The sequence below is a fragment of the Pseudoliparis swirei genome, chromosome 4 (genome assembly GCF_029220125.1).
Source record: "Pseudoliparis swirei isolate HS2019 ecotype Mariana Trench chromosome 4, NWPU_hadal_v1, whole genome shotgun sequence".
NCBI classification, from domain to species: domain Eukaryota; kingdom Metazoa; phylum Chordata; class Actinopteri; order Perciformes; family Liparidae; genus Pseudoliparis; species Pseudoliparis swirei.
In genome coordinates, this window is record NC_079391.1 from 19,386,865 (window position 1) to 19,401,998 (window position 15,134).

At 42.5% G+C, this 15,134-nt stretch overlaps 1 protein-coding gene across 1 annotated transcript in view; it reads left to right on the top strand.

The window, feature by feature from the left end:
• The window catches only part of rhpn2 (rhophilin, Rho GTPase binding protein 2), a 29,800-nt gene that overhangs the window by 5,631 nt on the left and 9,035 nt on the right, over window positions 1-15,134 (top strand). Inside the window, 7 exon segments of the mRNA XM_056412903.1 lie at window positions 5,207-5,335; window positions 9,604-9,679; window positions 11,528-11,605; window positions 11,859-11,983; window positions 12,714-12,784; window positions 12,787-12,879; window positions 14,548-14,735. Of these exon segments, the coding sequence (XP_056268878.1) occupies window positions 5,207-5,335; window positions 9,604-9,679; window positions 11,528-11,605; window positions 11,859-11,983; window positions 12,714-12,784; window positions 12,787-12,879; window positions 14,548-14,735 (760 nt within the window).

Sequence of the window (15,134 nt, forward strand, 5' to 3'; positions counted from 1 at the left end):
ACGGAGAAAATGTGGAGTGGTGCTCTTCGCAATAAAACATCTTTGATGGGACGTGTCTCGGCCAATCAGCGTCAAGATGTCTTCAGCGTTTGGGGGTTCAGGTTAGCTTGAATGTTAGCCGCTACATCTGCTGCTGTCACGCTGCACGGTGTAGCGATACTAACAAAGTACCCGTACGTTAAGAGCGATGTGATTTAGCATATTTTTAGAATCGATACTTCATTAAAAGAGCGATCAGAGCCAGGGGCGTCTCTAGGATGTGGATACATCTGGGGCTTAGCCAATGCAGCTTAGATAGGAAAGTGACCCACGGCGAGCGTTGTGGGGGGGGGGGGGGGGATGCTAGTGAGTTTTTCTAGTGAGAGTGTGTTCACCTGTGTGCGCGGATGTGTCGGCGCGCATCACGACAGAGCGATGCGCGTTATGGGAGCGGCGGCGCTGGGCTTAGCCCAGAAGAGTGAAGCAGCGAAATGTGTAGACATAGAAACACTCTCAGACAGCAGCTTGCTGTTACGTGCGCCTGCTGCCAGCCTGACTCCGCTGCTTTGGGTGAATGACGTCACGTGCGACCTGGAGGTGTTAACCACTTGTGTGCCAAATCTTTTGTTGTTGTTGTTGAAATTAACATTCGGGGCTTTTTTAGCCTAGGGACGCCACTGATCAGAGCGCACGCGCTGCTCCGTGTCAAGCTGTCTGCGCACACTGCGCAGCGCTAACTAAGTGGCGGAATTTTCGGCTTTAAATATAAAAATAAAAAAAGATGCCAGAAGTGAAATGTTTAAATTCAGTCTGTAAAGTTGTGTAATTCTACAGCTGCTCATCCTGATGAACTTTGTATCATCTGGTCAGAGACTAACGGCTTCATAGTGTATAATCAATGCTATGATGGAACCATGTAGTTTCATTAATATATTGTAAGCTAATACTAATATTACTGCCATTTGTTAAGTGTTGAAAAATAGGCCTACAGATATTTTATTTATTACTATTATAGATAAATATACCGGTGTCTTATTTATGGTAGGCTATACTGTTTTTATGGTATTGTATCATGATATTTATGGCAGGTATGGTATAGAAGATCGTGACAACCAGGTAGAGGCAGAACAGACTCAAGGAACAGACTCAAGGAACAGACTCAAGGAACAGACTCAAGGAACAGACTCATATGGCTCCAGCAGAGCACAAGACTTGAAGACTTGTTCACGCCAAAAAAAAAGGAAGTTGGTTCATGAATGACCATATTATACACAATATTACTATTATTATAGTATTATAGGGCCCGATCACTGACTTGGTGTCAGAATGGAGGACCTACAGATTATCATACAACGTCCAACATCGATGTTCGTGGAAGTCACCAGCACCCCCCCCCCCCCCGCGCGCCTATCCTTCTCACCTTTTTCACCCCTGACCCGTTTTCATGCCTGTGTAAAGCTTCAAGCCAGGCTGAGGCTAGGCCCTAGCAATCCAGAAGTGCTACATGTTTACATAGTTTCGACTGTATGTTTAAGGCCCGTCCGTTGCACTTGACCAGCTGTGCTGTGTGCACAAGAGTTCAACCCGCCCTCTTTTATGTTTGTTATTCTCTTCTGTGGCATTCATAGCAAAGGTTTCAGGTGGCCTGTAGAACATAGATGACTTCAGAAATACTAAAACATTTTATTTTTTACTTGTCCTGTAATTGAGCTCTGCCTCTTTTAGACAAATGATTTCTTTTGGTGTTTTATCCGCCAAAAAGGTCAGTGCTTGGCCTGTGTAAACTGCAGACATGGCTTTAGTTTCTTGACTGACATTTTGGTTAATCATTGTTAATTGTTTTAGTACTTAAATCTAAGGCCATCTTATTTGAAGAGCCTATTTTTAGAGATTGATAATGTTCTTTTCTATTGTAAATTGCTGATGATAAGAGAGAATAATTTTCTATATGTTCTATATTAAATCTGGGTCTTCGTTTCCCTGAACATTTTTTAAATGTAAAACCACCTGAACCTGCTATACTCGATAAAAAAAAGTATTTCAACAGCCAGCTGCCTGGTGAGACAAAGTTAGGAAATCGAAAAAAAACATAGAGTGATAAGTCATCTTATTAGGTAATTCTAGATAATCTACAGGGAAAAACATATCCAGAGTTGAATCAAAGCTCTTTGACAAAGTGTCAACAGGAATGGAATATTATAAGCTTCATAAAAGTAGTATTTATTATTGCAGGCATTGGATTGCATGAATATATATACTGTATACAGTTCTTTCAGTGTCCACCTTCTGGTCTCTGTAGCCTTTGGCAAAAGGACAATGTTCCCCATGGAAAAGGTTGGTGAACTGTAAGGGCCTGCTATTAATATAAAAGTGTCTTCTGAGCCACCGAGTGGAGAAAGAAAAAGGTACACCGGTGCTCCTTTTCGCTGAGAGTGGAGCCTCAACTTCCACTGGGATTCTTAGGTGAATACTGTATTTTTTTTAGATGTGTGTGTGTGTCAGGTTTGTCTAAGCCCACTGTCGGCCTCAGAGGCCTCCACATTCCTCCAGTGCTTCACATAGTCTGCCAAGTCCACGGGCAAATGGACTGTGAGTGGCTATCGTGGCTCAGCTGCAGTGCAGGGGACAGCCAGGACGATTATTTAAGTTTCAGGTATGCTCCAAGCTCGATTTATTTATGTTCATATACAGTCTTGACTGTGTACCTGCGATCTTCCATGTATAACTGGGTTGCCATTGTGATCCTAACTATTTGGACCATCCACCAGGCTTGACATGTCAAAACCACATTTGCATCAATAAACAAACTATTCGAGAACATAAAAGCCCCTTTTTATGACAAAAAACATGCATATAAATATTATATTCAGAGAGTTTAGTTTGAGTCATTATGACATTGGAAGAATTTAAATCCTTTGTGTGTTTATCTTTTCTTATTATTTGCTGCCGTCAATCTTACTTTTTTTCAACTTTTTCTTTTGTTCCGCATTCCTCTCTGTCAGCAACAGGTGAAGTCATTCTAGTCAGAGCAGTTCTCTTCTCCTAACCTCACTGCTTGGTTTGGGTTTGAGTGTTCATGGTTTAGCTGTTTTTCAAACTTTAGAAATCCCCCCAAAGTCACAGAAGACTTTGCAACTGAAACTTCATGCGTCAAAGTGGTGGACCGCCCTTTTTAAAGCTTGACATGTAATGGATAGTAATTCTCTCTGTCGACTCCAATAATGACCAGGACCGGATATCCTTGTTCTGATCAAAGGCTTCGAGGAAAAATGCAACACATTGTCAATCTTTTTTTAATTTTTTAAAATGTACTTTATTAGAGAATGTGCACAATATAGAGACAGGGATCAGCGAACAAGTATATATATATTTTGTGTGTGTGTGTTCTGTTTGCAGTAGTACTGCATAAAGTGACAGGAAGGTAGAGCAAACAGACAACGTAAAGTGAAAAATGAGAAGAAACACAACTAATAAATAATAAATAAAAATAATTTTAAAAAAAATTGAAAATAAGGAAAAAATAATGAATCATAATATGCCCACCCACAAACCCACCCACACCCATGGCCTTTACATTTGTTCACAGATTGTTGTAATACATGGATTTGGTTGCAATAAATCAGACAGATGGACAGAACCCAACGCGCCTCAATCATTGGGCAACACTGACAGGTCTTGGAAATAGGAAATGAAAGGCTGCCACTTCCTCGTGAAATGGTCATTACAGCCTCTAAGTGTATATTTGATTTTTTCAAGACTCAGGAAAAACATTACATCCTTAAGCCAGGCAGACTGAGATGGTGGACCTGGAGACTTCCAAGCAAGCAGTATTCTGCGACGAGCCAGAAGAGTAGTAAAAGCAATGATATCATTTTCTTTGGTACTATATAGGATGGGTTTGGCAGGGATTCCAAAGATTGCCAGAAGAGGGCACGGTTGTAGCTTGATCCCTAAAACTATAGATAAGATATTAAAAACATAGCATAGGTTAGGGTTAGGGTTAATCTGCCAAAAAAATGCAAAACAGAACTTCCAGGAAATAGGTTTCGGTGGAGCTGAGAACCACTTGCTGGGTTACAGGCCTGTTCCCACGCTCTGCAGGATAATATCAGATATTAAATTGGATATTAAAAACAGCCTTTTGGCTGGCGAGCTGGCATCTATTCTGCCAAAACCACAGCACCTCCACCTCCTCCACCCCAGGCCAAACCTCCTTTAGAAACCCTTCAGCTGGCCAAAAGGAAGCAATGCTAAGTAGCGGTTGACCCGCCGGTTATGTTCCAATGTGTTTTATGGAGAGAGAGAGAGAGAGAGAGAGAGACTGGAGTCAGTAATTTTAAGAGCATGATTCAAGACCAAAGAGCAGGGTGAACCTTTTTGAAAGAAGAAGACTCCCTTCCTTCCCTAAACCATGTTGATTCATCATCCATACATGCTTTGTTTCTTTAACTTTCAGCTTAACTGATTACATGTGATCAGGCCTTCTTCACACCATTCTTCCTCAAAAACACAGAGAGAGGGAGAATGAGTTTGGGGTGTGCATGAGCTACGACTATGTGTTAGGGTTCACTGCAAAACATGGATAAGGAAAAAGTGAGACTACTGCTGTGTGTTACCTTTTATCACTATAGATGCATGTTAATTGCAGTTTTACAAATGAACAATGCATCATAAATCCTGCTTTACAAAGGATCCCACCACTTTGTCTTTGTATGCTAACACACACACACACACTCTTATCATTACAACCTTATCACTGCTGTGCAGCGAGCCTTATGTGCTAATCGTTGCCCACCTCAACACCAAAAACATACAGTATTCACCTGTGTGTGTGTGTGTGTAGTGTACATAACAAACCTTTTGTTTCCATACATGTACAACAAATGAGATTGAAATGTGGTGGCCCTCTGGCCACCGACCGCTCCACGCTGTACGATCACATCGCATTTGCACAACGCAGGGATTGCAACTGTGATTCATAGATCTTGGTAAAGCTGTTTTGCGCTGGAGAGTAAATCAAGTGCACGGCAGGGCACAGTGACGCAGGTCTGTGGTCCAGAATAGTGGGGTGGGGGGAGGCATGCTTGTTTTAATACTCGGCTGCGGGAACGTTTGGCTTCGTCAGAGTGGATAATAACAAGGCTGATATTTATTTTCTTTGCTTTTTTTTTTAAACATGTCTTGTGTTTTCATTTTTTTCCCCTCTCCAAATCTCTCTTGTGTGCAGGGCTACGTCCAATAACAAGGTGAAAGAGATGGTTCTGTTGGAGTTGAGCTACGTTAACTCCAACCTGCAGCTGCGGATGGGAGAGCTGGAGGGACTCAACAGCTCAGTCGAGGTCTACCAGAACACCCAGTAAGTCAAAGTATTAAAGCTCCCTCTTGTATTACTCATGTTTCCACTACGGCCGCAGCTGGTGCAATATGGGAACTGCTTCTAAGTGACAAACATCATCATCTTAAAAAAAAAAATTATAACAATAAAAAGGAAGAAATGTGAAGTTGTGTCAGTGTAAAGAAGTCTCTACCTGCCATGCAGGCTTGTTCAGGGCATTAGTGATATGAAGATGGTACAATTATTTTGTGGGTTTGTTTTGTTTGTTAGCTATTTTGCGCTGTTGGTTTAAAAATTGACATTGCAAATAAAAATAACAAGCGGTTTGGTTTTACCAGTAGCAATGCATCCTCAGGCAATATAATGTAATTACTTGGATTAATGAAATATGTACTTTCATGCTAACTGCCTGAGATGGGGCTATTAAATAGAGTGCATGTTAAAATGCGCGAACAGAGCTTTCCAGTGTTGACACTGGGCCCTGGTGCCTCTTCACATACGGACACCATTGACCCAACAATATGAAACCTTAATCTTGAACAAAATCTGATCCTAATTCTATTTTTCAAAGAGGTGAAGACATGTCAGAGTAATCTCAATATACAAACAATCTGGAGATCTGAATCCCAGACAGCTTTTCATAAAGAAGAAGAATACCAGACACACAGTGTTGACTGGCAGCCAACAGACAGGAGACTGCTCTTGCTCCGATACTCTGTGATTAAGTCATCACGAAGACATCCACATGAAAGACACTAGATGACAGACGAGCAGAGAAAATTGGTGTATTGCGGAAGAGCGAGGCATGCTAAACAACACAAGGACAAAGTGCATAAGTTTGTTGTTGCCGAACCGGACCGGCTGGTTTCTGTGATACAATGCACAAAGCAACAAGGAAACCATCTGAACTTTTATGCAAATTGAGAAAAGCATCAGATTCAAAGCTTCTCACGGTCGGTATGATCAAAGAGTTTTTATGGGCCCATGTGACAGGGATGGCTTCTGGCATTTTAATTTATTCCAGGACCAGCCAAGTTCGCGGGCTGTGAAAATGCTGTAAGTCATGGAGATACGCTTGTTAACGTCAACAGTTATATCAGGTGACTGCTGACTAACAGCAGGGCAAACATATGTGTGTGTTTGTGCCACTAACCAGGGGCTGTGCTGTTGAGGGGCTGTGCAAGTCATTCCTCGTTTCTGCCACTTGATGGACAAAACTATCAAAACACACACAGACCGTTGGCCTATTATTGACAAGCCCTCGTGGGCAGCTAACTTCTTCATTCTCTGGATTGATGGAAGACTGGATGTGAGAGTTTGATCCACACACCATAAAGATACATGTATAATGCATATATTCATTACCATTCGTACACAAACCACAAAACACTTGTGTAGAGGATGTCATGTTGCCCATGACTACAAATCACAAAAGAGTGAAGAGAAAGAGAGGGAGACTGAAGGATCGTGGGCCATGGGTTGTTGTATGGTGGTAACTATGGTAACAGTTCTGAGGACCATTGAGGGATGTTTTTTACCCCAAAGCACCAAGCTGCAACTATCTTTTTTTTTGGTTCAAAGAATAATGAAACCTCCTCCTTTTAGATTGAAAGAAAACATTGCAGACTAGCCACTAAGAGAAATACATTTGTTTTACTAATTACATGGATGTGGACAGAATTCAACAGCTGCCTCTCGGTACAGTCTTCAGGTCCAAGTGTCCTCTGTCACATGGGATCAGATGGATTCCAGTGTGTTAACAATCAGCGTCTCAGCAGCTTCCTCGTCAGACTCTTAGAGAAGCACCTGCTCCATCCATAAACAATAGGCATGCTGGGAAACAACCATCAGCTGGTCATCATTAGGGTTGGGTACTGAAAACCGGTGCCAATATGGCACCAATATGAGACCGGCTTTTACAGGGAATATGGCCGAAGAGGTTTTTTAATGTCGCCAATGTCAATCGTCGCTTTGTGCTTTTTTAAATTTTAAGTATTGCTTCAGGCAACGTTTAGGCACCGGTATCGATTTAAAAGTACCGGTTTAGAACCGGTATCTGAAAAAACCCAAACGATACCCATCTCTAGTCGTCATTGTCTTGCTGTTTTTTTCAAAAGAAGATGAAAACATGTGCACCATCACATTCACGCCACCAGGGTAGCTTTCACTCGGGAGTATTGGATATGTTGAGAACGTCTGAGCAGGTGTCTCAGTGGGATGGCACAGGCACAATGGAGAGTGCGCCTCCTCTCTGCCTGAAATACAACCTTGGTCTGAAGCGCGAAAACGAAAAACCCCTCCTGACTTATTTCGAGGTTATTCCCACCAGCACAGCGTCCTCTGGGTGGCCCCTCTCTGAGGTTGCATCTCACTCAGACCAGATTGAGCTGGCTCGAGCATGAGGTAATGCATAATAGAAAGCACATACATGTGTTGTGACAAAGTAAATGTTTGTTCAGTTCCTCTTTGAAATGTTCTTGACCTGGACAACAAGCTGAACAGATCTTTTTCAGACCTTTGGACAGAGCCAGACTAGTTTCCCAGTTTTCATTCTAAACTAAGCCAACCCTGTCTCCTGGCTCTCCTTTCATATTTAATTAGCAGACATGAGTCAATGTTTTCATGTTGTCACGGGCAAGAAAGCAGATAAGCGTATTTCTCAAAATGTGAAACCTTTCCCTTTGAAGCACACTTCACACTTCTTTCCCTTTGAAGCACACAGGGCAACTGTGGCGAACTTACTCAAGCCATCACTCAACTTTTGTGGGAGTCGAAGAGGCCAAGAAGCCAGAAACGTTTCGGCCTCCTCTGCACCAGCACAAAACCGCTCTAGATGCAGAGTTTGGGTGTTTGGTAAAAGGTTTAAGGGCCGTAGCTCAAACCAGAGCTCCGCCTGACTGATGTTTCGATGGTCGTCTGTTCCTTGTCATGCACACTGACACTTACACGATGAGTTGTACGGTGTGTTTGTGGGTATGTGTGTGTGAGATAGAGATAGAGAGAGGGGCGAGTGAGTCTCTGAGAGGCTTTTAACATTTCAGGTTCCCTGCAGAACAGATACACCCGTCCCCCCTCCCCCACACCTCTCCCCTCTGCCAAACCAGAGAAAAGACCAGAGCCATCTCATCTCCGAGTACTAATGGATTACACTGCAGCCTGTTGCTGATGAATGAGGTTTTCTATGATTCACGGAGCCAGTATGCCAGAGGAATGCTGCCTTATCGTAAAGTGACGAATGAGTGTATGGTGTTGTTTTCCCCAAGCCCGGTGGTTTGGACGTCTTGCATGCAGTGAAAAGGCTGCAGCAAGTCTCTGATCTCTTTTGATGGAAAGAGTCCCAATTTCAACTCTGGTTCAGGACAACAACACCACAGGGACTTGTTCATGTTGGAGCTGATGTTTGGGCTTCTGTTGCCCTCGTTGGACGTTTGAATAATTAAATGCCCAGCAAAACCAGAAGTAACCCAAAGGGCAATTTATTAAGTACCACCTCACGCTCCTGCGTTCAGAAAGGGATTGTTCTACTCAACGGCAGCAGGTATCTGTCAGTTTGTATTTCCTCAGCTCTGATAAGAAGCTGACTGCTTTCCATCTGTTGGCAGCAAGGACCTCCAGGTTATACAGCCAAACACCCCCACCACCACCATTATAGCTACATCTGAGATCAGAAGGGAAACCCGCTGTTTTATGGCAGCCTCTGGTTACTTTTTGGTCGTTAAAAATAATAGAAGGTTAAGCGCCTGCTCATTAGCATTACTGAAGCAGGGCTGCAACTCCAGAATGATTTATCAACAGATAGATGTGAGGCTTTACAACACGAAGAGACGTGGGGGCCCAATTCACCTTTTAAATCCTAACTCCCCCAGTGTGTGTGTGTGTGCGTGTGCTTACAGCACCATCTGTCTAATCCTGACTCCCCTCTGAAGCTACACTAAAGATGTTATCAAAATGTAAACTTTTTCAAGTACTAGAGAAGTCGCTGGTGGGACCCTGGCACTGTACACATTATACATACCGTGTTATTGCCGTGATATCCCTAACAAGGCTAGGTCTGTCGTCAATGGGAGTTTCTTGTTGGTTGATATCTTGAACCACACCTTGGAGCCCGCTTTTGTTCAGCATTAACCTATTAATGCATCAGTGTTTGGCCGTGTGTACATAAACCACATGAAGATAAGCACTGCATTGTCCTTTTTGTATGCTAAGTCCTGCTGTATTGTGTATTGTTAGCATTTACTGACTTATTGTATTGGTTGCAAAAATCAAGAATCTTTCTGTTTTGCTCACAGGGAAACTGCCAACATCCCCCTCATTGCGCTGGGTCTGAAGGAGACAAAAGACATTGATTTCTCTACTCTATTCAAGGTACAGAAGCAACACACACAGCGTCGATCTTTTTGTTATTGCAGCACGGTGGCTCAGTGGTTATCACTGTCTCCTCACAGCAAGAAGGCCCAGGGTTCGAATCCCGGTCGTCCCGGTGGTTCCAGGTCCTTTCTGTGTGGAGTTTGCATGTTCTCCTCGTGTCTGCGTGGGTTTACTCCGGGTACTCCGGTTTCCCCCACCATCATAAAGACACGCACAGCATCGTATGGATATGAATGAATGTTGGTGGTGGTCGGAGGCGCTGATTGGCAGCCACGCTTCTGTCAGTCTGCCCCAGGGCAGCTGTGGCTACTGATGTAGCTTACCACCACCGGGATGACTGTGTATGTATGACTACTAGACTCTGAACTCTGTAAAGCGACTTTGGGTACTTAGAGAAGCGCTATTTAACCCTTGTGTTGCCTTCGGGTCAATTTGACCCGATTCAATGTTTCACCCTCCTGTCGCCTTCGGGTCAATATGACCCGATTCAATGTTTAACCCTCCTGTTACCTTTATATTTACTAACATATTTTACCCTTGAGGTCAATATGACCCCAGCTATTAAAATCTCCAGAAAATTATTAGAATTAATATTGTTTTCCAAGTTTAAGTGTGAGGTACTTTATGTTTGTTTGTTGACTCCCGAAAGAACACCGACATTAAACATTGAATCGGGTCAAATTGACCCGAAGGCGACAGGAGGGTTAAATATTGAATCGGGTCAAAATGACCCGAAGGCAACACAAGGGTTAAGACTAAGGATTATTATTCTTATTAAATATACATAGACTTTTAGAATGTTCCATTTCATGTGATGCAGGCAATCTGACTCCAACATTTCCCCTAACATAACTTTGGTTAAATTTTGGAGCAAGGTGACACAGAATAATGTGATGTTGTTAAACTTGTTTCTAGGGTAATCATGATCGGCTTTATTGGCCAGGTATGATTTGACATACAGGAATTTGACTCCGGTTTGGTCTTTTGGCATGTTTCATGCTAATCTAGTACTTGATGTAAGCAGCAACTCACTGAGCTCCAGAGAGCTTAAATGATTGGCTCTCACCTGCATGTATATGCATATGTCATCATCAAATTGGCATTTAAAAAAATATATATATTCCAAAAGATCCTTACAGCATAAACACAGACTACGTGGATGGGGAAGAATAGCAATCCTAAATAGAAACTAACCAATAGGAACAGGACAGCAATATGCACATAAACGGATATAAAAACTGACAATTACCATGCAACAAATATCACTCACAATGTCTGATTTTCAAGGAACTGAGTCTGTATTGAAAACACTAAATCTCCTTTCAGGACGTATTTGGGTCACATTGTCTTCACCCTGCACTTCAGCTCCTACATTATGATCGCTATGTATTTGTTCAGGAACAATATATCATCTGACCATAACACGTTTTTGTCTTGTTCACCAAAGTGGGTCAGTGATTATGGGGAGTGCTTTTGGAGCTATCGTGGAGCTATGCCCAGCCTCGGGGAGGCTCCTAAATGTCCTGATACTTTTACAGGGTTCTGGTTTGTAGCCAAGAATGGTGAGTCTTTATGAGCGTGTTAATGCAGCTCTACTCATTGACTGTAATCTAGCCAACCTTAGTCTCAATGCCTGGCAGCCTCTGACTGAATGGCAGCGCTCCCTGGCCCCACTTGGGGCTGACATGTGACTTCTGTGTGCTGTTGAGGATGATGAGTGTATTAGCTGTGAGAGTCGCCTCCCTGTCAGCGAAAGGTCACAGCAGGAGAGCACTCCCCGACTACGAGCCAGGAAAATGTTTTATTTAGATGTTGAGTTGTTTTTATTGTTGTTGTTTTGGACAGGACTTCATCTTGGAGCACTACAGTGAAGACGGGAACACTTTTGAAGATGAGATTGCTGACCTGATGGACCTGCGACAGGTAGTGTGCACACAAAGTCTGACCCGACTTCATATGTTGTGTTAATCGTTTCTGATACGTGGCTTTTAAAAAAAACTTTTTTAGTGGACTCCATAATATAATAATAGTAAAAGCCGCCTACTAAGAGAAAAGAAAATGTTTTGTGGGAAATTTGAGTGGAATGATCCTTTATACAACAACAGAGCTGTCTTCACTACAATACGTTTTCCATCATTGCACACTGTATCATATCTCTTTACTTCCATTTTCCTAGGCTTGCAGGACGCCAAGTCGAGACGAGGCCGGGGTGGAACTGCTGGCGAAATACTCCAGCCATCTCCCTCTGATGGAGAACCGATTCTTCCCCCCAAACCGCCAGACTGGCATCTTCTTCACCTGGTACACACCAATGATTACTAATGACATTTTTCATACGATACTGGTTAACAAAAACAAATATCATTAACAGTACCGTAACTTCCAAACCCTTTTTTGGAAAGGCAACAGGTGAGGTTATGTGAGAGGGGATAAAACGGAGATTAAGTAGAGAATATTATGAAGAAAGCTGTCCTGCTCTTTAATCTAGTGGCCTTGAGCCCCGACATCGGGGTTTCCAAAGCCTTTGAGCTTAAACACCTAAGACGTTTTACATCCTTAAATCCATGGATCAACTGGTACATCTCTACCAGAAGACGCCAGGCTGTGCTTTGTCTCATAAAAGAGATAAATAAATAGGACTGGTTGATCGACAATTTAAAAAAAAGTGATATTACCTTCCTGGCGCATTTTGCATGAGCAGACATTGTCAGGAAATAATGACAATACCCTGACAAAAATAGAATTATTTAAAACCAAGAGTGAATATCTAATGAAGTACATATATTAAAAAAAAATTCAAATATATGCCATCTGACCACCGAATGCCTTCATGCACTTCACTCATGCAGCAAAAATAGTGACAAGGAGGACAAGTGTCTGAAAGGCTTAAAACCCTCACAGTCTTAAAGTGTGTAGAGTTTTTACAACACATTGTGGCATACAGGCTTTTATTCCCGCTGTATTTACCAATTAAATTCCTACAGGGAATATTTAAATAAATAGTGACAAACCTTTGCCCTCTTTCCCTCAGGTATGACTCCTTCACAGGAGTGCCGGTGTGCCAACAGAACATGTCCCTGGAGAAGGCCAGCATCCTCTTCAACATGGCCGCCTCTACTCTCAAATCGGTACCCGTAGTGACCGACAAACGATAGCCGGCCTAGAGGAGGCCATCACTTCCTTCCAGAAAAGTGCAGGTAGGAAGAGATCGGAGTCATGAACTAGTTTAAAGAGATACTACAGATACAACATTATTTTCTTTATTTCTTTAAGACCAGGCTTATCTGTGATCCCACGTAATTTCAGTAGTTCAAATGAGGGAACTAATACGAAAAACTAAGCTCCTGAAACATTGTGAGAAACGGGTGATTGGAGTAGAGAGAGGAGGAAAACGAAAGACAGAAGACTAGTTACTAAATAAAGAAGCCAAAACTCTTAACACCTTAAATGTTGTGTTCTCTGAAACATTTAATATAAAAATCAGCCTATTGCTGAGGCCCAAAAATAGCCCGGTGTAAATGATCTCCCTTTGCTGATATCTTCTAATGACCTTCCCATTAAAAAAAATAAAAAAGCACACACTATTCAGAAAAAAAGTGCACTGGCATGAATCACAGCCATATTTTCAGAAAATGTGCCAGCCTCCGCCCTCTGACTTCAGCTCTGTGACGAAGAATAAATGCCTCTCTGGCTTCTTGTCATGTGGCTGAGCTCCAGAGGAGCACCGTCATATGAACTGGTTTCCCAACCCTCTGAGGTTTCAGGAAGCTCGGACAAGTCTTGATAGAATTATGTCTTGGCAGGATGATGAGTGTTGCAGTATAATTACAGCTCTGAACGGGCTATGGCTTTGGTGATGCTGCTTTGATTACTATAATTTAGACTTCTACTAAGTAAAACAATTATGTTGTTATGAAGGGCATTGACACCAGTGTGCGGCGCCAACAACAAACTAAGCTGAGGTGATTGGCAGGGATGGTAGCTGGAGAAGGACTGCCGCAGTGCCCTTTAGCCAGGGACACGCAAGAGGCTTCGAGGACGAGAGAAGCGAGCCAACAAGAATCTGAGATGAGGACTCGCCAGGCAGCGCTCTGTTATTAAGTTGTCTACATCTCTCTGCTGCGAGGTTATTAATCTGTAAAATAAGAGGGAAGGTGTTTTTAGTTGGAATGCAGATGGTTTTGTTGCTTCCATCAAACATGAAAAACTAATTTAGGAAGCTTTGTGTTGTGTTGGCTCAACTTTAAAGACGCCCATTAGCCAGCACTGGATACTGTAGCAACAGCAGCATGCCCGAGGAAAGGAAGAAGTTGGATGCTCTGACAAACTGGATCACTTAATTCTCTGTTGGAACCTTTTAAAACATTTGTAAAAGACAGTGTGTCAGTAACTACGGTTCATGGACCAGCAGACTGAGGGCATTTTGTGGACAAGCAAACCATATACCTCCCAAATATACTATTTGAGTCTTGCTATGAATATTCACTCTTACCCAAACCCTTAACTCTACTATCGGTAAAGTACTTCTACTACTCGTAATACCAACTACCACTTTTATTAACTTGTTGAATGTTGAGGGGCTACACTTCATAATAAAGAGTGAGGCAGAATGCACAAAAACAATTATTACTACGGTGTTGGTTGAAATGACATATTCTGCTGGGATTACATGAAAGGGCCTTTTGTTATTTCCTGACTTCACTCTGGAGATAATTAAGAGAAAAGACAGCAACGTGTCTTGAAAGCACAAACAAAACACTCAATTCTTAGTCTGCAGAGTCACATTAATTATTATTTATTTTTTTACCAAAATAAAAAATGAATATTTTGGTTTCGAGCTGCGCTGACCTCCCGTTCTCCCCCAGGTATCCTGAACCACCTGAAGGAGACCTTCACCCACACTCCCAGCTACGACATGAGCCCAGCCATGCTCAGTATGTTGATCCGGATGATGCTGGCTCAGGCTCAGGAGTGCCTGTTTGAAAAGAATGCGCTGCCTGGCATCCGAAACCAGTTCCATTCCCTCATGAAAATGGCCCAGGAGGCTGCAAAGGTAAAAGGCAGCAAAGGCGCACACAGCCCTCCCATCATTGAGGCAGTGTGTTGCTCCTTTCACTGGGGATAGTAGGCAAAGTGCATGTAAAGTTATAATATCACCACAATCTGCCCCCCCCCCCCCCCCCACCTCCAGCCACTGAACATTTGCACTAAATTGTTCATTTATTTAATATTGTTGTGCATATTCATAGTATTTATATCTTATCATGTCTCCTACCTCATCTATAACTTCATAACCTCTACTGCCACCTTCACCTGTACTTCATCTATCACATATCTATATTTATATTACCATTTGCACATACTCTGCACTCTTCTGCTTTGCACTTCTGGTTAGATGCTAACTGCATTTCGTTGCACCAGTACTTGTTCTTTGTGTAATGACAATAAAGTT